The following is a 27,686-nucleotide window of genomic DNA, read 5'->3' on the forward strand; positions in this document are numbered from 1 at the left end:
CATGACCTTGAGTGCACAGTGTGTACCTGTGCCATGGCTGCTACCCTGGACGGCTTGGGTTCCTTGTGTTGTTTCATTTGTGGAAACGCACATGTCCTTCTAATTCCATTTTCTACCAACTGAAAAGAAAATCGAGAGGCAGATAGAGAGAGGGAGAAGAGGGGAAGCCCTTATCTGCTGTCCTCAAACAGCTGGGGCCAGGCCAGGGCTGATCCCGGGAGCTGGGGAACTCAGTCTAGGTCTCCCACAGCTGCGTGAGCCATCACGGCTGCCTCCCAGGGTCTGCACCAGCAGGAAGCTGGACTCAGGGCCTGGAGCCAGGCATTGAATCCCGGCACCATGAGGTCGGACATAGGTGTCTACCTGCTAAGCACACTCCCATCCCTGGGTTTAACTTTGACATCACTGCAAGTGGCTAAGGCTCAATATACATAAATAACATTCAGCTGAACTCTCAGGACGTCCTGGCAAAGGTGCTAGTGGGGTTTCTGTGGTTGTTTGAACAAAAGGAGGTTGCAAATTTGGGACTGATGATGGGGTAGACCTGCCATTGTAGGGGCAGGCGAGTGCGACCTGGTGCTTGATTTCTTTTACTACAGAAATAAGGAAAGAAAAAAACTGGGTTGCAGAGTGGGAGGCCTTAATTGGAGGAGTGGGAGAACAAAGCCAGGTTCTTCCCGGAGCACGCCTATCCCTGCCTATATTCTCCTATCCCTACAGCGCCGGATGTGAAGAGACCATGGTGACCACCGGGACCCCTGAAGTATGCCCTAAGGATCAGGCAGCCCGTCTAGACTTAGTCCAGGTTCTTGTCTTCCTGTGTGTAGGAACACACCCAGGAGATGTAGCTAAAAGCAAGCAGGGCAGCAGGATTTATTAAAAGGCAAAGGGAGGGGCGCAGTGCTGTGATGCAGCTGGTTAAAGGCCTGGCCTGCAGCACCAGCATCCCATGTGGGCGCTGGTTCAAGTCCTGGCTGCTCCACTTCTGATCCAGCTCCCTGCTAATTCGCCTGGGAAAGCAACGGAGGATGGCGCAAGTGCTTGGGTCCCGGCACCCACGTGGGAGACCCGGAAAAAGCTGCTGGCTCCTGGCTTCAGATCGGCTCAGCTCTAACCAGTGTGACCATTCGGGCAGTGAACCTGCGGATGGAAGACCTCTCTCTCTGTCTCTACCTCTCTGTAACTCTACCTTTCAGATAAATAAATCTTAAGAAAAAGGCAAAGGGATAGTACCAAGACTTGAGTGCAGGCAACCTCAGTAGAGAAAACTGTCCCCACCTGTAGGATAAGGGGTGGTGCTTGAATGTTAAAAACATACCAGGGGACTCCAATTCAATCCCATCAAGGTGGCATGTACCACTGCCATCTCAGTAGTCCAAGTGATCAATTTCAGTTCACAATTGATCATAATGAAAGGACTAAGAGTCAAAGGGAGCACATAAACAAGTCTAGTACCTGCTAACACTAACCGATAGAATAAATAAAGGGGAGAGTGATCCAACAGGGGAAGCGAGATACTCAGCAGACTCATAGAATGGCGGATGTCCTAAACAGCACTCTGGCCTCAGAATCAGCCCTAAAGGCATTCCGATCTGGCTGAAAAGCCCATGAGAGTATTTCAGGCATGGAAAGCCAAGACACTCTGGCAAAAACAAAAACAAAAACAAAAACAAAACAAAAAACTAAATGAAAGATCTCTGTGAGTGAGATCCCAGTGGAAAGAACAGGTCTTCAAAGAAGGAGGTACCTTTCTCTGAAGGGAGGAGAGAACCTCCACTTTGACTATGACCTTGTCTAAACAAGATAAGAGTCGGAGAACTCAAGGGGCTTCCATAGCCTTGGAAACTCATGACTGGTGCATAGGGAGATTACTGATGCCATAAACAGGAGTGTCAATTTGTAAAGTCAACAACAGGAGTCACTGTGCACTTACTCCTCATGTAGGCTCTCTGTCCTTAATGTGCTGTACATTGAGATTTAATGCTATAACGAGTACTCAAACAGTATATTTCACTTTGTGTTTCTATGGGGGTGCAAACTGTTGAAATCTTTACTTAATGTATACTAAACTGATCCTCTGTAAAAAAAAAAAAAAAGAAGAAATTATCAATTCTCAACTTGACTCTCACTGGGATTAAACATGATAATAGGTCTGATCTGATTTCATCATCATTTAAAAATCATCTATTATTTTTCACTTTATGTTTCTGTGTGGGAGCAAACTGTTGAAATCTTTACTTAATGTATGCTAAACTGATCTTCTGTATATAAAGAGAATCGAAAATGAATCTTGATGTGAATGGAAGGGGAGAGGGAGTGGGAAAGGGGAGGGTTGCGGTGGGAGGGAAGTTATGGGGGGGAAGCCATTGTAATCCATAAGCCGTACTTTGGAAATTTATATTCATTAAATAAAAGTTAAAAAAAAAATAGGCGGGGGGGGGGCTGCATGCAGTGATTCTGAGCTCCAGGAAGTTCCAGGTGGAAGGCGGGGCTTAGCTGCATGGAGAGGAGCAGGTGTGCTGAAGGAACCCTCAGCCGTGTTGAATCGGCACCAGTTCTGTGCACGCGGCTTAGGCGTTGGCAGTCCTCAGCCCCTCGTGCTCGCTAGCTGCCTGCCTACCCAGCCGTATCAGAACCGGAGGAGTTGCTGTTTAACCCAGCGTGTAGGAAGCCAATCAATGGCGGGAGGCGGGTAGAAAAGACGGTATTGCAAGGCTAGCGCCATGGCTCACTAGGCTAATCCTCTGCCTGCGGCGCCGGCACACCGGGTTCTAGTCCTGGTCGGGGTGCCGGATTCTGTCCTGGTTGCCCCTCTTCCAGGCCAGCTGTCTGCAGTGGCCCGGGAGCGCAGTGGAGGATGGCCCAAGTGCTTGGGCCCTGCACCGCATGGGAGACCAGGAGAAGCACCTGGCTCCCGGCTTCGGATCAGCGCGATGCGCTGGCCACAGCGGCCATTAGAGGGTGAACCAACAGCAAAAGGAAGACCTTTCTCTCTCTCTCTCACTGTCCACTCTGCCTGTCCCAAAAAAACAAAAACCAACTAGGTATTGCAGTGCACAGAGCAAGGGGCTGGGTGGCTGTCACTCAGGTCCCAGACACCCCGGGAGTAAAGGCAGTGAATCCTGTAGTTCGGAGCTGAGGGATGAGCAGGCTAAGTGCGTGCGGGCCTCTGAGATCCCAGAAAAATAAATACATACGTAAAACGAGGCTGTTAGCTGTAGGAGCGACGAGTGAATCCGAGGCCGCCACTGAGACGTTAACCCCGTTAACCACAGGGACGACTGTGCTACTCCCTGGACGTGACTGCAAGCTAAGAGTTACATGAGCCCGTGGTGCTGGTGAGACCTGGCCCTAGGGTGCATCTGACCGGCTGACGCACCCATGCTTAAAGCCACTAGAGGTCATTAGACATGTGCCCTGCATCAGCTGTGTCCATCTAGGACACGCCGGCCCTTGACTTCAGTAACTGACAATTTTCTGACAGCCTTGTCCCACGCTCCGTGTTCTGGAAAAAGGCACTCTGCGGACCAGCCTTGTGGCGGAGCAGGTGAAGCCGCCACTTGGGACACAGGCGTCCCGTACGGGCGCCGGTTCAAATCCAGGCTGCTCTGCTTCCGATCCAGCTCCCTGCTAACGGGCCTGGGAGAGCAGCGGAAGATGGCCCCAAGTCTTTGGGTCCCTGCCACCCATGGGGGAGACCTGGGGGGACTTCCTGACTCCAGCCCCAGTTCTGGCCCTTTGGGAAGTGTACTGGCGGATGGAAGATCTCTCTGTCACTCTGCCTTTTTAATAATTTTTTTTAAGATAAGGGACTCCAAGGCAAGGAGGCCCTGAAGTCCTGTGGCTTCCGCTGGGCTTGCACGAGCAAGCGGCAGGCCCAGTCAAGAAAGTGCACACAGAGCCACCCTAACTTCATTTTCATGAGATAGAATTGTGAGGGGTCAGAGGGCTGGTCGGGTGGTCCTGATGGAATTCGGGGTGTAAAATACTTGCTTCCTTCCCCCAGAAAAGGTTATCTTTAGCAAGAACAAACAGGCCGCCCTCCAAACGTACCAGGAGCATAGCAAGGGGTTGGTGATGTCCATCTTCCTGCGCTCACAGCTCATTGTGAAAGCCAGTCACCTAGCCACCCTTCTGGAGGGTTTTTTGTTTTCTCCTGTGCGAGCCAGATAGGCTAAGGAATTGCAAATCAGGTCTTTTGATGGGTTCTCCTCCCCGCCTGGTATTCCAGTCTGATTGTCAAGTTTTTTTTTTTTTTTTTTCCCCTCCGAAATTGTACTTAAAAACCCCGTGCTCCAGGTCCTCTGGGGTTTTTCCTCTCTTGGAAGCCCACCTCCATGTGGTTCTGGCTGGAGGGCTTTGACACTTACTAATAAATCTTTCAATCTCTCTGCTGTCCGCTTGGGAACGCTTCTTCCGTGTGAGACAAAGAACCGAGCTAACAATTTCCCCGTTACAGAATCTCACTGACGGGAACCCTTGTGATTTCCCCATGACTCGGGGGTTTCCAAGAGCCAAGTACCTCCGGCCCGGAGCTCAGCTGCTGGAGCCGTGGAGCCCTCGCTTCCCCATCCGCAGGGCAGGCTCCGGGCCCAGAGAGCCGGATCCCGCGCGCTCACAGGCATGGCGCGTCGGAGGTGCCCCAGAAGGGCAGCAGGGGGCCCGGCAGGGGCCATCCCCGGGCGCGAGCTCGCCTAGCCTGCCCCCCGGGCAGCGGCACCACCCCGGAATAGCCCTCTGCCCCGCGGCCGGCGCGGCGGTCGCCGAGGGCGCACCAATCGCCGCCCGCGCCCTTGCCGGCGCCCGCCCGGGAAGTGCGCGCCCCGCCCGGCCCGGCGCTCGCGGACGTCCCGGGCCCGGCCATGCCTCGCGGCCCGCTCGGCCGAGGCCTCCTGCAGGTGCTGCTGCTGCTGCTGCCGCCGCCGGCGCTGCCCGGCGCGCCCGAGGGCCCCGGCGCCGCGGAGGAGCCGGGCTCGGCGTGGCTCTGGCGGGGCCTCCAGCGCCTGCCCGAGCGGCTGAAGGCGGCCGGGGCCCTCTCCAGGCGGTACTGGGCGCTCTTCAGCTGCCGGGTGTGGCCCGGCGACTGCGAGGAGGCCGAGGCTGCCGCGACGCCCCCGGGTAAGAGCCGGTGCCGCCGCCCACCGCCTGCCTCCCTCCCCTGCCAGGCCTGGGCAGGAGCCCAGCGGAGTCGCAGCCCCTGCGAACCCCCTGGCCGTGACCCCGCAGACCTGGCGCCCGGGGGCTAAGGTGCTGGTCTGTCGTCCGCCTTGATGGCTTTGAAGCGATGGACGCGACGGTGCCTGCCCGCTGCGGCCTCTGGAGGCCGGGTGTGAGCTTGCGCTGCGCCCCGGAGCTGACTTCGGGGTCTGGCTTCGGCACACCGGCTGGCAGAGTTGTCGCCTCCCGGTCATGGGCCAGGGGATCCCGTCCCCCCATCTCACAGCAACTCCTTTTCCAGGCTGGAGCCTCCCCGTGTTGGGCCAGCAGTACCTGGAAATCCTGGCCACGTGGTACTGCAGCGTCCAGGCCTGTTGCGACACCGGGGACTGCAGGATCTCCAACAACTATACAGGTGGGACCCCCTGTGGCCTCAAGGAGCTGGGGAGACCAGCGGAAATGTGAGGGTGCAGGCGCCCATCCATCCTCTGGGCCAAGCACCCCCAGCTAGGACACGGGCCGGAGTAGGGCACTGGCCGGAGAGGAAATAGCTGGGTGGGGACTAGACTGGGTTGTCACCCAGACTGACAGTTTCCCCCCCAGCCACCTGTTTCCTCGCTGCGTCCCGCCATCCCTGGGAGCATGGAAGAGGAAGAGCTGGCATCTATTAAGCCCCTACTGTGTGCAGGAACGTGTTGGGAGGTTTGGCAGGGATGAGTCTGACCTAGCCGGTAACCTCTCAGGGTCAGGCCAGAGTACCTTGTCTCCCAGTACCTGGGAACGCCACCCTCAGAGGGTGGTTGGAGTATCAGGTGAGGTCACTGATTGGCAGCCTGGGTTCTGATGAGAAGTGTCCCTATATTATTATTATTTTTTTAAGATTTATTCATTTGAAAGAGTTACAGAGAGAGAGAGAGGTCTTCCATCCGCTGGTTCACTCCCCAATTGACCACAATGGTTGGAGCTGTGCTGATCCGAAGCCAGGAGCCAGGAGCTTCTTCCAGGTCTCCCACGTGGGTGCAGGGGCCCAAGGACGTGGGCCATCCTCCACTGCTTTCCCAGGCCACAGCAGAGAGCTGGATGGGAAAAGGAGCAGCCAGGACTAGAACCAGCGCCCATGTAGGATGCCGGCGCTTCAGGCCGGAGCGTTAACCGCCGATGTGTCCCTTTCTGACCTTCAGTCAGCAAACGTGGCTTTCCTGGATTATCCGGAATCAGTGAGGATGCCTTGGCGGCTCTCCACCCTGAGAGAAACAGGAAGTTGTTTCTGATTATGAACCAGTGCAGAATACTAGCCGTCACTTGGGTTGAAATGCCCATACCATAGCCAGTGCTGCGGCTCACTAGGCTAATCCTCCGCCTGTGGCACCAGCACCCCGGGTTCTAGTCCCGGTCAGGGCGCCAGATTCTGTCCCAGTTGCCCCTCTTCCAGTCCGGCTCTCTGCTGTGGCCCGGGAGTGCAGTGGAGGATGGCCCAAGTGCTTGGGCCCTGCACCCCATGGGAGACCAGGAGAAGCACCTGGCTCCTGCCTTCGGATCAGCGCTGTGCACCAGCCACAGCGCGCTGGCCGCAGCGGCCAATGGGGAGTGAACCAACGGCAAAGGAAGACCTTTGTCTCTATCTCTCACTGTCCACTCTGCCTGTCAAAAAAAAAAGAAAAGAAAAAGAAAAAGAAAAAGAAAATGCCCATACCAGCGAACCTGTGCCTTCTCTCCTCCAATCCAGCTGCATGTCTGTCACGACTAAACAGCCTCCCTCCCATGTTTTAAAAATATTTATATCTTTTTTTTAAAGATTTATTTATTTATTTGAAAGTGAGAGTTACACAGAGAGAGGCAGAGAGAGAGAGAGAGAGAGAGAGGTCGTCCATCCAATGGTTCACTCCCCAGTTGGCTGCAACGGCTGGAGCTGCGCCGATCCGGAGCCAGGAGCTTCTTCCAGGTCTCCTACGTGGGTGCAGGGTCCCAAGCACTTGGGCCATCTTCTACTGCTTTCCCAGGCCATAGCAGAGAGCTGGATGTGAAGTGGAGTAGCTGGGTCTCGAACTGGTGCCCACATGGGATGCCGGTGCTTCAGGCCAGTGAGTTAACCCACTGTGCCACAGCGCCAGCCCCTATATCTGTTTTCACTTTGTTATTTGAGAGGCAGAGAGAACTCACATCTGCTGGTTCATCCCCAGATACCCAAGAGGAAGGAATTCAATCCAGGTCTCCCCCCTGGGCGTCAGAGATCCAATTATTACATCCATCACCTGCTGCCTCCCCGGGTGTACACAGGCAGGAAGCTGGCGTCGGAAACAGAGCTGAAACTGACCCCAGACACCGGCAGGCATCCCCGGTGGCATCTTAACCACGGCACCTGCCCTCTTCCGGTGTTTTGTTTTATTTAAGTTCAGGTGGCTTAATTTGCATAGGACAGCTGATTTGCATCTTGACTCTTATTCTGATAAAAAACCATTGGTTCAGTCTTGTGCAAAAGGTTCCTCTTTTTCCAGGGGGCAGTTTCTTGCCTAAAAATTTTTTTTTTAGTTTATTTTAGAGAAGAGAAAGCAAGCCATCAGCTATAAGGGTCGAACTAGCAGGAAGTTAACCAGGAGCTAGAACAGGGATTGAGCAGGACCCTCCAGTGTGGACGCAGGTGTCGTAACCGTTAGACTAACTGTGCACTCCTAGCAGTCTCTTATTTAAGTGAGGGCCACCCTAAATAAAGGTTATTTGGAAAAAAAAAAAAAAGGTCATTTGGGCCGGTGCTGTGGCACAACAGAGTAAAGCCACCGCCTGTGACGCCAGCATCCCACAAGGACACCAGTTCGGTCCTGGCCGCTCCATTCCTAATACAGTTCCCTGCTAGTGCACCTGGGAAAGCAGCAGAACATGGCCCAAGTCCTTGGGCCCCTGCCCCCATGTGGGAGACCCAGATGGTGTTCCAGGCTCCTGGCTTTCGCCTGGTCCAGCCGCAGCCATTGGAGTCATTTGGGGAGTGAACCAGCGGTTCACTCTCTGTCTCTCGCAAACTCTCTTTTTCAAATAAAATAAATCTTTAACAACCACAGAAAAAGGTCATTTAATGTCAATGACAAATGTGTCAGATGCCAATGACACAGTGTATCTAGGGGCCATGGTGTGGCTCAGAACAAAATATCGACTGGTGCAGGTCAGGATTTCTGCCAACTCAGGATAAGCTGTGGGCGGTCAGCCGACCGGTGACCTTTGTCCGAAGCATGCCCATTGTTCCCCCTGGGGGCTCGGACGTCCAAATTGCTCTGGCTGGGGCACAGGTGCACCTGTGCTGGGCTCCTTGTCTCGCCTCCCCCGGCTGCCAGACTCGGGGCAGTCCTCTCCCAGGGTCACTTGTCCTCGGCCTGGCCCTCACCCCAGCAGGCAACACGGCCCTCCTGTCCTCATGCTAAGAGGAAGGGCTTGGTGTGTGCCACAGCATCGCAACAATGTTTGCTAAATTGCAGCCCTGGCGGAGTGCAGTCTTTCTCTCTCCATCTAGGTCTCCCACGTGGGTGGTGGGGACCCACGTACTGGAGCCATCACCCTCTGTTTCCCAGGGTGCACGGTAGCAGGAAGTGGAGGCAGGACTCGCACCCAGGCCCTAGATAGGGGATGTGTGAGAGTCCCAAGCAGGGACCTAGCCACAGCCCCAGACACCTGCCCCTCCTTGGCTTCAGACTCTAATGAGAATAGCCCTGAAGTCCTGCCTGTCGCTCCCCCTCTTCATGGAGGAACGACACAGGACCCTGCGCTGTTCCTTCGTCTGCTCGGCCCTCCCCGGGTTTGCTGCTGGTTCTTCCCGGGTTGGCTACTATCCCTTCCACCTCTGTGGAAGGGCAGCCCCCCCTGGCCACATTCCCCACTTCCGCAGGGGAGCGGCACACCGCCGGCCGGCTCTCTCGGGGGCTGCACAGGTGTTCCCCTTAGATGTTCCCCTTAGATGTTCCTGGTGCATGCCGTCTCTCTCCTCCTTTATAGTCCTCCTCCGCCAATCCTAACTCGGCTGCCCACACGCCGAGTACGCTGCTCTCCTCCAATCAGGAGCAGGTCCTGCTGTTTATTGGCTGAAGTGGAGGCAGCTGTGTAGAAGCTGTTTTCTTCTCTCCCAGCACCATATTGTGGGAGAGCAGATGCACAGAATAAGTCTTAATTCCAGTAACTCAGTCTAGTCCGGGTTGCTCCCCACACCTGCCCATGGCCTGTCATTGTGAGGCCAGCCAGGGTGAACAGCTGACCCCCTTGGAGGTGTCCAGAGGTGCTGGGGGGAGGGGCTGCCGAGGGTGTGGCTCACGTGGCCTGCTCTCCCCGCCCCCAGGCTTAGATTCGGACCTGAGTGGACGACTGCATGGCCAGCATCTGGCCCGGGAGCTGGTCCTGCGCACGGTGAAGGGCTACCTGGAAGTGCCCCGGCCCGACAAGGCCCTGGCGCTGTCCTTCCACGGCTGGTCGGGCACTGGCAAGAACTTCGTGGCCCGGATGCTGGCTGAGAACCTGTATCGAGACGGGCAGAGGAGCGCCTGTGTCAGGATGCTCATCGCCACGATCCACTTCCCGCACCCCAAGTACGTGGACCTGTACAAGGTGAGGCCCGCCGAGGCCGGGAGAGGGCCCCCGAGAGCAGCCGTTCCTTGCAGGGCTGGGGGGAGGCTCCCCCTGGAGCAGGGACGCCTGCTCCATGCACTCACCCAGGAGCCCTGGGTGTCTCAGGGAAAGACTGATTTGTCCCACACCACTCCTGAGCTCTGTCTTTTTTTTTTTTTTTTTTTTAAGATTTATTTATTTATTTGAGATAGAGAGTTACAGAGAGAGGGTGAGACAGAGAGGTCTTCCATCCATTGGTTCACTTCCCAAATGGCCGCATTTGGAGCTGGGCCAATCCGAAGCCAGGAGCCAGGAGCTTCTTCCAGGTCTCTCCATGAGGGTGCAGGGACCCAAGCACTTGGGCCATCCTCCACTGCCTTCCCAGGCCACAGCAGAGAGCTGGATCGGAATAGGAGCAGCCAGGACTGGAACCGGCACCACAGGTGGAGGATGAACCTACTATGCCACAGCACTGCCTGTCCTTTTTTTTTTTTTTTTTTTTTGAGATTTATTTATTTGTTTGAAAGGCAGAGATAGAGATCTTCCATCTGCTGGTTCACTCCCCAGATGGAAGCCAGGAGCCTGGAACTCCAGCTGGGTCTCCCATGTGGGTAGCAGGAGCCACGCACTGGGGCCGTCATCCGCTGCCTTCCCAGGTGCATCAGCAGGGAGCTCCGACAGTAGAGCAGTGGGGACTACAGCCAGCACTCTGCTGTGGGATGCCGGTGTTGCGGCCCCAGGGACAAGTCCTTAAAGTCGGCCAGATGATCAGCCCCTCCTCCCGACTTGGCCAAGGTGACGGCACCTGTCTTTGACTTTCCGCCTGGTACTTGAAGTGTGCCAGCCGGAAGGATTGTGTAGCCCCTGAGGACACAGACTGCCGGGGTCACTTGGCAGATTCCCTGCGGCCTTGGAGGGCGAGAGCTCGGTGACCTGAGCCCCAGCTGTCCTACCAGCAAGTGGCTGCTCAGGTGGGCCTTCCCCGGAAGAACTGTGGGCTTCAACTGTGGGGGCACTGCTGGGATGCCAGCCTCCCCCGCCTGGTATAGCCCGAATCCTGCAGGCTGCGGGTGGCACCTGCTTAGGGCCAGAGGAGAGCAGACCGGGAGCTGGCCCTCCCCTCCCTGGCCGCGCTGACAGCCGGGCTGGGGGAGACCAAGGGCGCGGGAGAATCGCCTGGGAAGCTTGCTATCGCCCCGCCCCCGCGTGGAGCGCACGCCCGCCGGCCCGCGGAGTCTCTTGCGCATGCTCCCGGAAACCTGGGCGGGCGGGAAGGTGCGCCCAGGCCCCCAGGAGCTCCTGGCATCCCGTGCAGGAGCAGCTGATGGCCCAGATCCGGGAGACTCAGCAGCGCTGCCGCCAGACCCTGTTCATCTTCGACGAGGCCGAGAAGCTGCACCCCGAGCTGCTGGAGCTCCTGGGGCCGCACCTGGAGCGCCGCGCGCCCGGGGACGCCCGCGCCGGGCCACCGAGGAGCATATTCGTTTTTCTCAGGTGAGCTCCGAGGGGCTGCGGGCGGGCGGTGGAGGGGCTCGCTTAGGGTCGCTGAGACCCCCAGGTACAGCGGAGCCTGCTCGGGGAGGGAGCACCACCGTGAGTGCCAGCGCAGCCGGTTCCTCCTGCAGCCTTGGGAGGCCTTGAAGCAAGTGGCCGGCCTTGACCTTGACCTCGAGTGAGCACCTGCTGCGCTGGGTCTGCCACACTGCCCCCGGGGACTTGGCTGGGCTTCCTGGGCTTCTGTTGCTCTGGCCACGGCTTTGGGGCATGTGAACTTGAACTTGTTCAGCGCCATCTCTAGTGGACGTTGCAAGTGTAGAGTGCCCTGCTCAGGGCAGTCAGAAGGCAGGTGTGGCCCTGGCGTGCACGGAGCAGGTGTGAACGGTGCTGGGCTGGGATTCCCGCGTGCTGATGGCAAATGTTTCCTGCTGTGTTTGCAGGTGCGCCCAGAACCACACTGTATGGGGGGGCACGGGGGTGTCCCAGAGTGGTCCCAAGGGAACAGAGCACTCCCTCCTGGCCTGACCGGAGTGCTCACCTTCCGTAGGTGAGGACAACAAAGCCTCGGGCTTCAGTCCTGTCCCCAGGGCCCGGGCCGCTGGCCACTGTCCAAGGCAGAGCCCCTTGGCAGCCAGTTCAGCGGAGGAGCCCAAATGCAGAAGTGGCCGAATGGAGGTGACCCCATGGCTCCCCCACCGCCGCCCTCCCATGTGGTGTTGATGGGTGGGAGTTTGGGGGCCCCTCTGAACCACTGCTCAGAGTGGGTGCAGCATGGGGACGGCAGCTCGGGGTGCCCCCACGTTTGCAGAGACCCCTTCTACTTCTGCACCTGTGCCGTCGTCTTCCCCTCGTGCCCCTTCCTCCCAGCTCTGCACCCCGCTGGCCTCTCCCACCTGCTGCTTCGCTTGGGAAGCCCACACCCTCGTCTGGGTCACAGCTGCCCAGCGTGACCTGGTGACCCTGCCGTCTCTGGGCAGATATTTGCCTTGGTAGTATTCAGGCTTTGTGGGCTGTCCCCACGCCAGCCCTGCCCCTCCCCCAGTGACCCAGCCTCGCTGGAATGTGCGGTCTCAGGTCTCAGGATGTGTAGGCAGGGCCTGGGACGGCCCTCCCCGGGCTGAGTCTGCTGGGCAGAGGCCGTGTCTGCTCCCCGGGAGCCTCTGAGCCCTCGAGGAGGAAGCCGTGTGACTGGGACAGGGACGTGGAAGACCATGTACAAACCTGTGGCCTCAGGGTCCAGGGACTCCGCTGTGGGCCTGGGCCAGGTCGCGTTGTCATAGTCCACTAGTCCACTCCAGGCCATGGACATCCAAGGCTACCAGTGCTCCCCTCCCCAGGCCCGGGGGCCCCAAAAGCGACTGCCCCCAGGCCCTGAGGGTCACAGGTATTCTGATGGGTTGGGGGAGACCGCTGAGTCTCTGGACTGGACTTCTACGCTGAGCTCCAATTCACTGCCCCTCTGTGGTGGGCTTTCTTTGTTAAAAAAATTTTATAGATTTATTTTATTTGAAAGAGTTACAGAAGGGGGCAGGGGTCTTCCATCCACTGGTTCACTCCCCAGGTGGTTCCCCAGCGGTTGTGGCTGGGCCAGGCCAAAACCAGGCGCTTCATTGAGGTGGCAGGGGTCCAAGCACTTGGGCCACGTGCTGCTGCCTTCTCACGCACATTAGCAGGGAGCTGGATCGGAAGTGGAGCAGCCAGGAATTGAACTGGCGCCCATATGGGATGCCAGTGCTGCAGGCTGCGGCTTCACCCACTATGCCACAGCACCAGCCCGGAGGATTTTTTTTTTTTAAGCTTTATTTATTTGAGAGGCAGAGTTAGAGAGAGAGAGAGAGAGAGTTAGAGAGAGAGTTAGAGAGAGAGAGAGTTAGAGAGAGAGAGATCTTCTACCTGCTGGTTCACTCCCAAATGGCCCCCTCCCGAGGGGGCTCGGAGGAGGCACCAACAAACGTGCATTTAGTCTGTGGTTGCCCCTGGCCCTGGGTGGCTGAGCCCCACTTGGCTCCCCTCCCCGTGATGGCCGGCCCCGCAGCCCGTGCCAGTGTACACGCGGCTGCCTGCCCTGCCTCTTGGGACCATCTCCTGTCTTGCCTGAGCTGGGGTCACTGGGAGCCCAGCGGCCCTGCGACAGCCCCTCCCCCGACACTGGCCCCCTGCTCCTGCAGGAGCCCTGCAGCTGGGGGCAGATTCCGGCCCCATGGGAAGGCGGCGCTGGACCACGCAGCCGCCTGGGCGGTCCCGACTGAGGTGCTCAGCCAGGAAGGATGTACCCCCCCTGCCTCGCCCCGCCTGCTGTGGTCCCAGGAGCCCCATAGAATCCGGGTGCAGGATGCACCAGGCGCTCACAGCCGTGTCAGAGGCACTCAGGGCTTTGTGAGGACAGAGATGGAGGTGTGGGGGCCGCACTCCCTACTTGCCGCCTGCCTCCCCCCACGGTTCTGATGGACCCCCCATTCTGCAGGGCCTGGGCAGGAGCAGGGGGAAGGGCATGTGCAGAGCTAGGGAACGGCCAGGGCTGGGGCTGTTGAAGGGGGCGGGGGAGGGGTGAGTGCAGTGGGTGGGGTGGAAGAGCCGTGCGCAGGGAGCTGGGGCAGAGGGGAGGGGTCCTTGCAGGGGGTGCTCCAGCCCCAGGTCTCTGCCACCCCAATCCTGGCTCTTTTCTTTTCTTTTCCTTTCTTTCTTAGATTATTTATTTGAAAGCCAGAGTTACACAGAGGAGGGAGAGAGAGAGAGAGAGAGAGAGAGAGAGAGAGAGAGAGAGAGAGGGAGAGGGAGGTCTTCTATCTGCTGGTTCACTCCCCAGATGGCCACAATGGCTGGAGCTGTGCCGATCTGAAGCCAGGAGCCAGGAGCTTCCTCTGGGTCTCCCACGCGGATGCAGGGACCCAAGGACTTGGGCCATCTTATACTGCTTTCCCAGGCCATAGCAGAGAGCTGGATCGGAAGAGGAGCAGTTGGGACTTGAACCAGCATCCATATGGGAAGCCAGCACTGCAGGCGGCGGCTTTACCTGCTGTGCCACAGCACCGGCCCCTGGCCATCTCAGAGGGGTGCCGTGGTTTCTTCTCCTTAGCCCATCCTCCTTCCTCTTTCCCGGGCTTCTATCACTGTTCCAGCTGCCTGAAGCCATCACCAACCCTGGAGAGCCCACAGGAAGTACAAATCGCTCCGGAGTGTGAAACCAAGCTTTCCGCTCCCCTGTGTCACCGTGGGGAGGGAGCAGCCAGCAGCCGGAGGCAAACCCCCACAGTGCTGCCGGCCCGCGCCCCACCTGCCGGCCCGGCCCAGGCTCCTGTCCGGGGAGCCTCCTGAACGAAATGTTTTGTCTAAGGCTTTCTTTCTTTTTAGAAGTGACATGAGCATTGTCCTTGTTCACGTGGGGCCCATGTGATGTGCCAATCCGTGTGCTGCCCAAATCGGGGCAAACGCACCTGGCTCCTCCCACATTTAAGTTCGCTTCATTGTGAGCACACTCAAAGTCCTTCGGTTTTTTTCAGAGACATAAACAGTGCATTATCACCATCTAGAGTCAGTAGAACCTGACTCTGACGTGGTGTGCATGAACCATTCTGCTGTCCACTTCTATGGGGTCGCTGTTTTACATTCCATGGGTGAATGAGATCATGTGGGACTTGTCATATTTCGCATGACGTAATGACCTCCAGTTCCGTCTGTGTGGGCCCAAATGACAAGACAGCATCGCCTTCTGTGGCTGAAGAGGCTCTGTTGTGATTTGTGGCGCGTTGTCCAGGCCTCGGTGGGTGGACACAGGTTGTTTCCAGGTCTTGGGTGTTATGGATGGGCTGCGGGAATGTGGCTGTCTCCTGGTTCCCGCGCAGGGCTGTGGCTTGGTCCCTGGACTGTTCTGCACAATGGCTGTGCTCCGTTCTCAACAGCCTAGGTGGCCATTCCCATCATTCCTCATCCTTGCCAGCCCTTGTTGTCTTTGGCCATTTTATTTTATTTTATGTAAGTTGTACAAGTTTCATATTTCATATATACAGATTTAGGAACATAGTGGGACTCCTCCCCACTCCAGCCCCTCCTCCCCCTCCCTCTCGGATTCCCACTGCTAACCTTTAGCACGCTCTGTTTTCAGTACACTTAATGATCATGTAGTTAACCCTACATTAAGTAATAGCGCTCAACAAATAGTAGGAAGAAAAAACACAGAACAAAACACTGTTCCTCTATGAAGAGACAAAGGCTGTGAACAATCATGGAATCTCGGGAAGTCTGTTTCAGTCCAGTACATTACTTGTCAAGTACTCTGTTAGTTACAGTGGATTGGGAAAACACATCTGTCTTTGTGGGAATGGCTTATTTCACTAAGTATGATGGTTTCCATTTGCTACGAGCTTGTTGCGAAAGACAGGGTTTTATTTGTTTTTACGCCTGAACAGTATTCCATAGTGCGTATATGCCATAATTTCTTTATCCAGTCAACAGTTGGACATCTGGGTTGTTTACATATCTTAGCTATTGTGACTTGTGCTGCAGTTAAAATTGGGGGTACAGATAACTCTTTTGTATACTGATTCATTTTGGTTTGGGTAGATTCCCAGGAGTGGGATGGCTGGGTCATTTGGAGGTCTATATTCAGATTTCTCAGGTCTTCCACAGTGGTTGGACCAGTTCACATTCCCACCACCAGTGGGCCGGGGTACCTTTTCCCCGCGTTCTCGCCAGCGTTTGTCATTTGATGATTTCTGTACGCGAGCCATTCTCACTGGAGTGTGGTGACACCTTGTTGTGGTTTTGATTTGCATTTCTCTGATGGTTAGTGATGCTGAGCATTTTCACAAGTGTCTAGGCCATTTGAATTTCCTCTTATGAAAAATGCCCGTTTAAGTCCTTCGTTCATTTCTTTACTGGACTGTTTTGTTTTGTTGTTGAATTTCTTGAGCTCTTTATATATTCTGGATGTTAACTCTTTATCAGTTGCGTACTTTGCAAATATTTTTTCCCATTTTGTTGTCTCTCCACTTTTTTTGTTGTTGTTGTTTTTGTTTTTTGCCGTATAGAAGCTTTTCAGCTTGATATAATCCCATTTATCAATTTTGGCTTTGATTGCCTGTACTTTTGGGGTCTTTTCCAAGAGGTCTTTGTCTATGTCAGTGTCTTGTGGAGTTTCCCCCATGTTCTCTAATGATTTGGTGGTACTGGGCCATAGATTTAGGTCTTCGATCCATCTTGAGTGGCTTTTTGTGTAAGGGTTAGGGTAGGGGTCTGGTTTCATACTTCTGCATGTGGAGATCGAGTTTTCCCACCACCATTTGTTAGAGACACTGTCCTTGTCCAAGGGTTGATTTTAGCTCCTTTATCAAAAATAAGTTTGCTATATATGCATGGATTGATTCTGGCATTTCTATTCTGTTCCATTGGTCTATCTATTTTAAAAAAATATTTATTTTATTTATTTGAAAGACAGAGTTACAGAGAGAGGTACAGCCAGAGAGAGAGAGAGAGAGAAAGAGAAGTCTTCCATTCTGTTGGTTCACTCCCCAAATGACTGTGATGGCCAGAGCTGAGCTGATCTGGAGCCAGGAGCCTCCTCCAGGTCTCCCATGTGGGCACAAGGGCCCAAGAACTTGGGCCATTCTCTGTTTTCCTAGGCCATGGTAGAGAGCTGGATAGGAAGAGGAGCAACTGGGACTTGAACCGGTGCTTGTATGGGATGCCAGCGCCACAGGCCAAGGCTTTAGCCCACTGTGCCACAATGTCGGCCCCTATCCATCTGTTTCTGTGCCAGTGCCAGGCTGTTTTGATTATAACTGCCCTGTAGTATGTCTTGAAATTGGGTATTGTGACGCCTATGGCTTTATTTTTGTTGTATAAGATTGCTTTAGCTATTCGGGGTCTCTTGTTTCCATATGAATTTCAGCATAGTTTTCCCTAGATCTGCAAAGAATGTCATTGGTATTTTTGATTGGGATCACATTGAATCTATAAATTGCTTTTGGTAATATAGACATTTTGATGATGTTGATTCTTCCAATGCATGAACATGGTAGAGTTTTCCATTTTTTAATGTCTTCTCTTTCTTTAGTCTTTTGAAATTTTTTTTAAGATTTATTTGAAAATCAGAATTACACAGAAGGAGAGGCAGAGAGTGAGAGAGGTCCTCCAACCACAGGTTCACTCCCCAGCTGATCACAATGGCTGGAGCTGCGCTGATCTGAATCCAGGAGCCAGGACCCTCCTCTGGGCCTCCCACGTGGGTGCAAGGGCCCAAGGACTTGTCTCAGGCCACAGCAGAGAGCTGGATTGGAAGTGGAGCAGCCGGCTCTTGAACCGGCGCCCATATAGGCTGCTGGCACTGCAGGCCAGGGCATTAACCCGCTGCGTTGGCCTCTGTAATTTTCATCGTAGAGATCTTTGACATCCTTGGTTAAATTTATTCCAAGGTATTTGATTCTTTTTGGAACTATTGTGAATGGGACTGATCTTAAAAGCTCTTTCTCAGCTGTGATGTTGTCTGTGTATACAAAGGCTGTTGATTTTTCTGTGTTAATTTTGTATGCTTGCCACTTTACCAAATTCTTCTGTGAGTTCCAATAGTCTCTCAGTGGAGCCTTTGGGATCCTCTACACAGAGGATCATGTCATCTGTTTGATTTCCTCTTTTCCAGTGTGTATCTCTTTGATTTCTTTGTCTTGCCTAATGGCTCTGGCTAAAACTTCCAGGACTCTATTGAATAGCAGTGGTGAGAGTGGGCATCCCTTACTGGTACCGGATCTCAGTGGGAATGCTTCCAGCTTTTCCTCATCCAATAGGATGCTGGCCATGGGTTTGTCATACATTGCCTTGATTGTGTTGAGGAATGTTCCTTCTATACCCAATTTGCTGAAGGTTCTCATCATGAAAGGGTGTTGTATTTTATCAAATGCTTTCTCTGCATCTATTGAGGTAACCATATGGTTTTTGTTCCTCAGTTTGTTAATGTGGTGTATCACATTGATTTGTGAATGTTGATCCATCCCTGCATACCAGGGATAAATCCCATTTGGTCCAGGTGAATGAGCTTTCTGATGTGTTGTTGGATTCAATTAGTTGGAATTTTGGGGAGAATTTTTACATCTTTGTTCATCAGGGATATTAGGGTATAGTTTCCTTTCTCTGTTGCATCCTTTTCAGGTTTAGGAATTCATTTCTGTATGATCTATATTAAGGTGATGCGGGCTTCATAAAAGGAGTTTGAGAGGATTTCTTCCCTTTGAATTGTTTTGAGTAGCTTGAGAAGAATTGGAGTTAGTTCTTGAAATGTCTGGTAGAATTCAGCCGTGAAGCCATCCGGTCCCGGGCTTTTCTTTGTTGGGAGGGCCTTTAGTACTGATTCCATATCCGTCTTGGTTATTGGTCTGTTTAGGTTCTCTGTACCTTCATGACTCAGTTTTGGTAGGTTGTATTTTTCTAGGAATCTATCATTTCTTATAGGTTTCCTAATTTGTTGGCGAACAGCTCTTTGTAGTAATGATGATTCATTTTATTTCTTTGGTGTTTGTTGTTACATTTCCTTTTTCATCTCATTTTAATGATTTGGGTCTTTTCCCATTTTTTTGGTTAATTTATCAATTTTATTTTTTCAAAAAATCAGCTTTTCATTTCACTTGTATTTTTTTTTGTTTCAAATTTGTTTATTCTCTACTTCTAATTATTTATTTCCTCCTACTAGTTTTGGGTTTGGCTTGCTGTTGTTTTTCTAGGTCCTTGAGATGCAGTCACAGTTCATTTATTTGGTGCCTTTCCAGTTTCTTCGTGTAGGCACCAATTGCTATAAAATTCCCTCCTAGCACTGCTTTTGCTGTATCCCTTAAATTTTCATATGATGTGTTGTCATCTTCATTTGTTTCTAGAAATTTTATTTCTTCTCTGACCTATTGTTTGTTCAAGAGCATGTTTTTCATTTTTTTAAGAGATTTATTTATTTATTTATTTGACAGGTAGAGTTACAGAGAGAGAGACAGAAAGGTCTTCCTTCCATTGGTTCACCCCCCAAATGGCTGCTATGGCTGGTGTGCTGTGCCGATCTGAAGCCAGGAACCAGGTGTTTCCTTCTGGTCTCCCATGCGGGTGCAGGGCCCAAGCACTTGGGCCATCCTCCACTGCCTTCCTGGGCCACAGCAGAGAGCTGGACTGGAAGAGGAGCAACCGGGACTAGAACCTGGCGCCCACATGGGATGCCGGCGCTGCAGGCGGAGGGTTAGCCAAGTGAGCCACGGCGCTGGGCCCCAAGAGCATGTTGTTCAGTCTCCATGTGTTTCTGTATGATCCAGCGGTTCTTGAGTTGTTCAGTCTCCATGTGTTTCTGTATGATCCAGCGGTTCTTGAGTTGTTGATTTCCAGCTTCATTCCATCGTGGTCAGAGAAGATGTAGCAAATGATTTAAATTTTTTTTGAATTTGCTGAGACTTGCTTTGTGGCCTAGCTGTGCTGTATCCTAGAGAAAGTTCCATGCACTGACGAGAAGAGTGTGTACTGTGCCGCTGTGGGGTGACACGTTCTGTAGATATTTGTTAGCCTCATTTGGTCTATAGTGTCAGTTAACTCTTTTGTTTCCTTGGTGATTTGCTGTGTGGTTTATCTGTCATTGTTGAGAGTGGGATATTGAAGACCCCCGTTAGTATTGTATTGGAGTCTCTGTCTTCCTTTAGGTCTCTTAGTGCTTCTTTTAAATAGCTAGGCATCCTGTGGTTGTGTGTGTATACATTATTATAGTCCCATCCTATTATTGAATTGATCCCTTAATCATTACATAGTGCCCTTCTTTGTCTCTTTAAATATATTTTATGTTAAAGTCTATTTTATCTGGTATTAGGATGGCAACACCAGCTCTTTTTTGGTTTCTGTTAGCATGGACTATCTTTTTCCGTCCTTCCACTTTCAGGCTGCGTGTATCTTTGTTGGGGAGACGTGTTTCTTGTAGGCAGGAAATCGATGGGTCTTGTTTTTAAATCCATTCTGCCACTGCATCTTTCAGCTGGAGAGTTGAGGCCACTTACATTCAAGGTGACTGTTGATAAGTAATGACTTGGCCCTGCCATTTTTCCCTAGTTATTCCTATTGTTTACTTTGGATTTCTTTTGTACTTGTACTGGGGGGTTTTCTGCCATCTCATTCTTTTGTAATGATGGCTATCTTCCTGTGTTTCTGTGTGTAGCACCCCCTAAGCATCTTTTGTAAGGCTGGACAAGTGGTGACAAATTCTTTCAGTTTCTGTTCATGAATGTGAGCTTTGCAGGGTCTAGTATTCTGGGTTGACAGTTTTTTCTTTTATGACTTGGTCTATATCTTGCCATTCCTTTATAACCTGTAGTTTCTGATGAGAAGTCAGCTGTGAGTCTAATTAGAGATCCTCTGAAAGTAATGTGGCATTTCTCTCGTAAACATTTTAGAATCTTTATGTTTTACTATGGAGAGTTTGACTGCAGTGTGGCGTGGTGAAGATCTTGTCTTGTCTGTTAGGGGTTCTATGTGCTTCCTCTACTTGGATATCCCTTTCTTCCTCCAAATAGGGGAAGTTTTCTGTTATTATTTCACTAACTAGGTTTTCTAGTTCACTCTCTCTGCACCCTCAAACCCCTAAGACTCATATGTTGAGTCATTTAATAGTATCCCATAGGTCTCCAAAACTGTTTTTAAGTTTTCTATTTTCTTCTTGTTTTTTTTTCTTCTTTTTCTGATTATAAGATTTCCAATGATTTGTCTTCTAGTTTAGATATTCTTTCTCTGCCTTGCGAACTCTGCTGTTAAGACTTTCCACCACATTTTTTATGTGGTCTATTGAATTCTTCAGTTGTAATATTTCGTTTTGATTTCTCTTCAAAAATTTCATGTGGAAAAATTTCATTCATGTCATGTGTGGTTATCTAGTTTGTAAATGTGGTTCTCTTTGCTTTTGAGTAATCATATGAATAATTTTTTGAATTCCATTTCTGGTATTTCCTCAGTCTCTTCATCTTCACATTCTAATACTGAAACGTTCTTGTGTTCTTTACTCTTGTTTCCTGAATTTCTGGCTCTATTTTTAGGTGTCTGTGGAGTTGTTTTGATTTTTCTTCTGATGCCTTTTTCCTGGGGCTCAGCCTCTGTGGCACAGTCCATGTCTGCTTTTTCAGTGAGTACCAGGAGGTGGTGGTGGGTGTGGCCTGGGAGTTCTAGGGTGGGACAGGTTTCCAGGGTAACGCCCAATTGGGCGTGGTGGAGCTCGTTACCCAGCTACCCCCTCCCCTTTCTCGTGTGACTGCCAGTCTCCCAGGTCTCAAGTACACAATAGTCGCACAGTCGCAGGGGCCAGAGGTGTCTCTCCGCCCTGCCAGTCTGTCCATCAGCAGAGAGGCAGAGCTGCCTTGGTGTTTTGACTCTGGGAGTCTGTGGGTGTAGCCACCCAGCCAGGCTCTAAGACCATGGGGACTGTAGACCTGTTCCCCCTGCAAGAATCTCTGGTTCACATGCTGAACGCTGCCGACCTTTGGCTTTTTTTCTTTTCTTAAACAATATTCATTCATTCATTCGGCAGAGTTACAGAAAGTGAGAGGTCTTCCATCTGCTAGTTCACTCCCGACATGGCCACAATGGCCAGGGTTGGGTGAGGCTGAAGCCAGGAGCTTCTTCGGGTCTCCCACGTGGGTACAGGGGCCCAAGCACTTGGGCCATTTTCTACTGCTTTCCCAGGCCATAGCACGGAGCTGGATGGGAAGTGGAGCAGCCAGGACTCAAACCAGTGCCCATATGGGATGCGGACACTGCAGATGGAGGATTACCCTACTGCACCACAGCACTGGTCCCCACTCTGCCCCTTAAAAATAAGAGGATCGTTATTTTAAAGATCCATTATTATTTATATAAAGACAGAAATGAAGACTAGAGAAATATAAATGAACTATACACTTGCACTCCCCAGATTTGGAATTTTTGATGTCCTATTTCATATTTTTCTAGAACACCTGTACTGAGTATTCTAACTAAATGGCTTATGCATCATGGTTGCTGTATTTTAGATCACTGTGAACTTGTATTGTTACTCATACCAGTGAGTTTTCTACCTCTCTTGTTGTCTTCTGACTCTTGTGTCTATCAGTTTGAAAACTTCCTCTGGTATTTTTTTTATTATTATTTGAAAGAGTTATATATATATATAGAGATGGATCTTCCATCCACCTGTTCAATCCCCAAATGACTGCAACGGCCAGAGCTGCGCTAATCCGAAGCCAGGAGCCAGGCACTTCCTCTGTGTCTCCCACATGGGTGCAAGGACCCAAGGACTTGGGCCATCCTCCACTGCTTTCCCAGGCCACAGCAGAGAGCTGGATCGGAAGTGGAGCAGCTGGGACTAGAACTGGTGCCCATGTGGGATGCCAGCGCTGCAGGCTGGGACTTTAACTTGCTGCGCCACAGTGCCAGCCCCGCTCTTGTATCTCTTGTTAGATGGTCTGATGTACTCTCTCAGCTTTGGACTGGAGATGTCCTTTCTCCCTCCTATCCAGAAGACAGCTTTGCTGAGCACAGAATTCCTGGCTGGCAAGCTTCCGCTGCTCGCCTAGCGTTTTGCTGTGGCTGCAGCCAGGCAGAGGGAGACACCCTGATGCTTTGACAATCCTCTTTAGCTGTAACCTTGGAGAGCATGATTACAACCCGACCTGGGACCAACTAGGTTGAACTGAATCTGCACGGTGTGACCAGCCTTCCTGCACCTGGGCTGTTCTATCTTGGGCAGGGGTGTCTTCTGCTATTAAGAGTTATTTGAGAGGCAGAGTTAGATCTTCCGTCCACAGGCTCACTCTCCAAATGGCTGCAATGGAGCTGGGCAGACCCGGAGCTTCTCTGGGTCTCCCACGTGGGTGCAGGGGCCCAAGCACTTGGGCCATCCTCCACTGCTTTCCCAGGCCACAGCAGAGAGCTGGATCCGAAGTGGAGCAGCCGGGACTTGAACCTGAGTTCATATGGGATGCCAGTGCTGCAGGCGGTGGCTTTACCCGCTACGCCACAGCGCCGGCCCCGATATTCTCTTGGAATATGCTTTTCTTGCCCTCTCAAGTCCCTCTTGAACCTCAGTAAGATACTTGCTCTGAACCCGCTCCCCGAGTTCCCTCCAGCCGTCTTCATTCTTGGTTCATTTCTTCCCCTTCAGCTGTGTAGGTCTGGTTAGCCTGCCTGGAACTCACTCCTCCTCTCTTCCCTTTGACCTATTTTGGTTTGCTACCTTCTGCCACACTTGGAAGTTTTTTGCTTACTGTTCCTTTCTGAAAGGTTTGATTTCAAGGTTAACTCCATCTCTGTGAGTGAATAGAATCATTTCTCTACGTTCACTTGCTGCTCTCTGAGTTTAAGACAGGTATTTCCTAAAAACAGAGCTTAAAAAAGTTTTAAGATTTATTTATTTGAAAATGTGAGAGATCGATCCTCCAGCCATTCACCTCACTCCCAAAATGGCCACGAGCAGCGGAGTTCCCGGCTTCAGCCCGGCCCAGCCCCATCTGGTTTTCAGGGGACAAAGCACCTTGGGCCTTCTGCTGCCGCCTTCGCTGGAGCATTACGGCGCTGGAGCAGACGCAGAGCAGCTGGGACTCGAACCGGTGCTCTGCTAGGGGAGGCAGGCGGCAGCTTACCCTGCTCCGCCACAAACCAGTCTTCTAGGTGACTCTCCAGATGCCTGCAATAGTTGGGGTAGGCCCAAGTCAGGAGCCAGGCCTCAATCCAAACCTCCCGTGTGGGCGGCAGGGACCCAGCTACTTGAGCCATCGCCTGCTGCCTCCCAGGCGCACGTGAGCTAGAATCGGGGGTGGAGCCAGGGTGCAAAGCCGGACACTCGGATGCAAGGTGGGTGTCTTAACCCCCATGCAGAAGTCCTAAGCAGCCTTGGGTTCTCACTTCTGCTGTTTCTGCACTAAACGGCGCCCTAAGTCAGTGCGTGCCACGCCCCTGCTTTGGTGTGTTACTGCCGGGGGTCCCGTGCCTGTTTGGCCCAGATCTGCAGTGGGCATGTTCTTCAGAATGAACTGGAGAAGGGCTTGGCTCATCCTTGGGAGCTTCTTCCTACGACCAGGGTCGGAAGGCTGGGCGTCTCCGTACAGGGACACCAGGGGCTACTGGGGTGGACTCAGGCCCGGGGCCGCCGTGAGCAGCCACTGTGCGGTCAGGAATCTATCAACTGGGGCCGTGGGTGCTGCAGGTGGTGGCCTGAGCCGAGAGCACCGTTAGGGTCTGCCTGGTGCTGGATTGAGTCCCAGCATGGCCGAAGCAATCCCCAAGTGGACCCGTCCCTGCCTGGGGAGGGGGACTCTCTGGGCTTTATCTGGTGCTGGGGCTCGTCGCGGAGGGCCTGGCACTCCCAGAGCTTATGCACCTGCTATCTCCAGGGGTTGGGGGGAGGGTGGTGGGGTGGTCTCTGTTTGAAGCCCACGTGCTGGTTCCCTCGCTGTACGCTCGGGCGGGCCGTGAGACACCTCTCCCCGTATCCAGCTGCTTCGGGCCGGGAGGAAGCGGGGTAGGGGGCCTCTCTCTCCTTCCCCCTTCTGCATGTGTCTTGTCTTCTCTGACTAAAGGCAGACACTGTGGTCTCTCCCCTGGCTCCCAGGAAGGTGGCTGGGGTGGGAACAGCTGTTCCGCCGGGGGGGTGTCTCAGCAGGGAGATCCTTACTGGAGTGCGGCTGGGGCCACACTGCCCCGCGCCCCCTAGCGGCAGCACTCAGTAAGGACGGGACCATGGCCGGCAAAGCACAGCCGTGACTTACTGCGTGGCCGTGGCCTCTGGGCTGCGACAGCAGCTCCTGGGAGGGAAGAGCGGGCCTCGTCCCCGTCCTTTCGGTAAGGCTTGGGGAAGCTCAATTTAAAGCCGAGTTAACGGGTGCTTCTCTCTCTCTTAGTAACCTTGGGGGCAATGTCATCAACGAGCTGGTCCTGGAGTGGCTGCAGGCTGGCAGGGCCCGGGAGGAAATCACCGCGGAGCAGCTGGAGCCCCAGCTCCGGGCTGAGGTCGCGGCGTCCACGGGTGAGTGACCCAGGGCTGGAGGGAGCCAGGGCGGGTGCAGACACGAGGAGCCCACCCGGTCAGCCCAGGGAATACGAGCGGTGGCTACTGAGGCCCCGGGCCCGGCCCCTGGCGTGCTCCACCCTGCCTGCAGGGGATGCACACAGCTGCACGGTTCCGGCCCTCGCAGCCGCCAGCCCCAGCCCTGAATGTAACTCTGCGTCTTGGTTTCAGACAGCGGCTTCGGCGCCAGCCGCCTGGTGAAGGAAAACCTGATCGACGCCTTCGTCCCCTTCCTGCCCCTGGAGTTCGGCCACGTGCGGCTGTGCGCACGGGACGCTTTCCTGAGCCAAGGGCTCGCGTACACAGAGGAGGCCCTGGACAGCATCGCCCGGCTCATGGTCTACGTCCCCAAGGAGGGGCAGCGCTTCTCAGCCCAGGGCTGCAAGTCTGTTTCCCAGAGAATTCACTACTTCCTGCCGTGAGCACTCAGACCAAGACTGGGCCAAGGGAGCACGCTACGGGAGGGGCACCGTGGCTCCCAGCCGCCGCTCTCGTGGGAACGACACCAGGTGCCTTAGCAACTCCCACTCCACAAGGTGCGCCAGTGAGAGGCGCCTGCTGCCAGGACTCTGCACGGGCCTCCCTGGGCTCGCAGCTCCTGTGTGCAGACCTCAGCGGGTGGGGTGGGGGGCGCGGTGGGCGTCAGGTGCCAAAGCAGAGACTGCCGCTCTGTGGCCGAGGGGGCGGACAGCCTGTGTGTGTTTGTAAAGCATGGGGGTGGTGGCTTGTACGACAAACACAACAATGCAAGAAGGAGCCTTGCCTTGGCCAAGATTAAAATGTGGCTTTCTACCACCTCGGCCAGCCTTCTGCCTGAGAGCCAGGCTCGGGGACTCCTGCGGGCCGTGGCGGAGATGGGCTGCCATTGCACAGTGCTACCTCTCAGCACCCAGGTTAAAAACAAACACAGGATGGAGGAGGGCGTGGCAGCATGCGGAAGACAGTGACAGGCACAGCCCAGGTCTTTCCTCTGTCTCTTCCCAAAGCTCTCGTCTTGAGCCCCCGGGAAATGGAACCCCTCTGTCCCTCCAACCCCGGCACACACATTGTTGCACTCCATTACTCAAGTGCTGCCCTAGGGTTAGGGAGTACCGAGCACAGCCATCGCGGGTCCTCCATACAAATGGCCAGTAAATAAAGCAGCCCAGTTTCACACCACTCATGCGGCCCAGGTGGGCATGGCTGCCACTCACCATCCTTTAGTCCGTCCACTCAGCGCGTCTGGAGACGGTATGCAGGCCACCTGATCCTAGCACGTGCCCCCACCCCCCCCATGGTGTGCTGTCCACCTGCAAGCCGCAGGCACACCACAGCACTTGCGGGCCAGTTCCCTGGAGCCAGGCTGCCTGGGCAGGAGTCGCCTCGGTCACCTTCCACCCGGAGCTAACCTCACTTTCATCCTCGTTTCCACTTGAGCCCAGCTGTACCTACCAGTGCTCAGAACACAGAGCTGCAGACATAAAAAGGAAGTTGGTTCCTGTCCACACTGGAGGAGTTTCCACCCTACACCAGGTGGGCGGTGGCGCAGCGCAGTAAGGTACCAACCTAACACAACTGCAGCTGAACGCCAGGCCCCAGCTCCCGTGTCTGACCCCAGTCCTGGGCGTGGACAGCAGTACAAGGAGAGCGTGGAGTGGGAAGGTCACAGGGGGTAGTCTCCTCGAAGACTCTGAGCTGACAGCAGCGGGCTGCAGGCGGCGGACGGGCCGGGTGTGCACCTGTGTGTGACCTGCTCCTTCCTAATGAAGGTTATGCATAAAGCACCCACTTTTAAAAAAATATCGAGGAAACAGCATGTGCCCTCGAGAGGGCCCGCGCGTTCTCTGTTAGCGCTACATTTACTCAGAACCTGTTTGGAACTCACTGGGCATTGCACGCACAGGCCTCTCACATGCACACCTGTGAAACCAGAAAACAGTGAATAAAACCAACAGCAGCAGTGGGGGAAGTGCCTACATATGGATAACCACGTTGCATGTAAGTGGATTAAGCTCTGCAATTAAAAGACGGAATGACTGAATGTGTTCAAAAATAAGACCCATAGGGCTGGCACTGTGGTGCACTGGGTTAAAACGCTGCCTGCAGTGCCAGCACCCCATAAGGGCACTGGTTCGAGTCCCGGCTGCTCCTCTTCCAGTCCAGCTCTCTGCTGTGGCCTGGGAAAGCAGCAGAAGATGACCCAAGTGCTTGGGCCCCTGCATCCACATGGGAGACCCAGAAGAAGCTCCTGGCTTCAGATCAGCTCAGCTCTAACCGTTACGGTCATTTGGGGAGTGAACCAGTGGATGGAAGACCTCTCTCAAATCTTAAAAAAACAAGACCCACTTTGGATATGCCACCTACAAGGCGAGGGCACACAGGACTGAAGGTGAGGGGATGGAAAGTGATGCCCATGCAAACGGAAGCCAGCAGAGCA

General features: G+C 53.6%; 1 protein-coding gene across 5 annotated transcripts; it reads left to right on the plus strand.

Annotated features, from left to right (window-relative positions):
• The first annotated feature begins 4,533 nt into the window (after positions 1-4,533).
• Positions 4,534-26,065, plus strand: TOR3A (torsin family 3 member A). 5 transcript variants are annotated; one of them, XR_016210341.1, is made up of 7 exons: positions 4,732-5,118; positions 5,459-5,572; positions 9,473-9,719; positions 10,306-10,709; positions 11,054-11,232; positions 25,104-25,228; positions 25,442-26,065. XR_016210341.1 is itself a non-coding variant. In XM_070077202.2 (6 exons), exons 1-6 carry the CDS (start codon positions 4,863-4,865, stop codon positions 25,469-25,471), a joined length of 966 nt encoding a protein of 321 aa, XP_069933303.2. In that variant the 5' UTR covers positions 4,534-4,862; the 3' UTR covers positions 25,472-26,065. The 5 variants fall into 5 exon arrangements, 2 of the variants coding, with proteins under 2 accessions (XP_069933303.2, XP_069933302.2); XR_016210342.1 differs by having other exon boundaries at positions 4,736-5,118; positions 9,473-9,738; XM_070077202.2 differs by lacking the exon at positions 10,306-10,709 and having other exon boundaries at positions 4,534-5,118; positions 9,473-9,738; positions 25,446-26,065.
• The last annotated feature ends 1,621 nt before the right edge of the window (positions 26,066-27,686 follow it).

The sequence above is a fragment of the Oryctolagus cuniculus genome, chromosome 7 (assembly GCF_051225735.1).
Source record: "Oryctolagus cuniculus isolate XC-2025 breed Fujian yellow rabbit chromosome 7, ASM5122573v1, whole genome shotgun sequence".
NCBI classification, from domain to species: Eukaryota; Metazoa; Chordata; class Mammalia; order Lagomorpha; family Leporidae; genus Oryctolagus; species Oryctolagus cuniculus.

What these genes read in the sequence shown, in the direction of transcription:
- TOR3A (XM_070077201.2), top strand. Translation starts at nt 4,863, where the DNA reads ATGCCTCGCGGCCCGCTCGGCCGAGGCCTCCTGCAGGTGCTGCTGCTG. An exon ending in GGCTGCCGCGACGCCCCCGG is followed by an intron (nt 5,119 to 5,458) that starts GTAAGAGCCGGT and finishes CTCCTTTTCCAG; the next exon opens with GCTGGAGCCTCCCCGTGTTG. An exon ending in GATCTCCAACAACTATACAG is followed by an intron (nt 5,573 to 9,472) that starts GTGGGACCCCCT and finishes CCCCGCCCCCAG; the next exon opens with GCTTAGATTCGGACCTGAGT.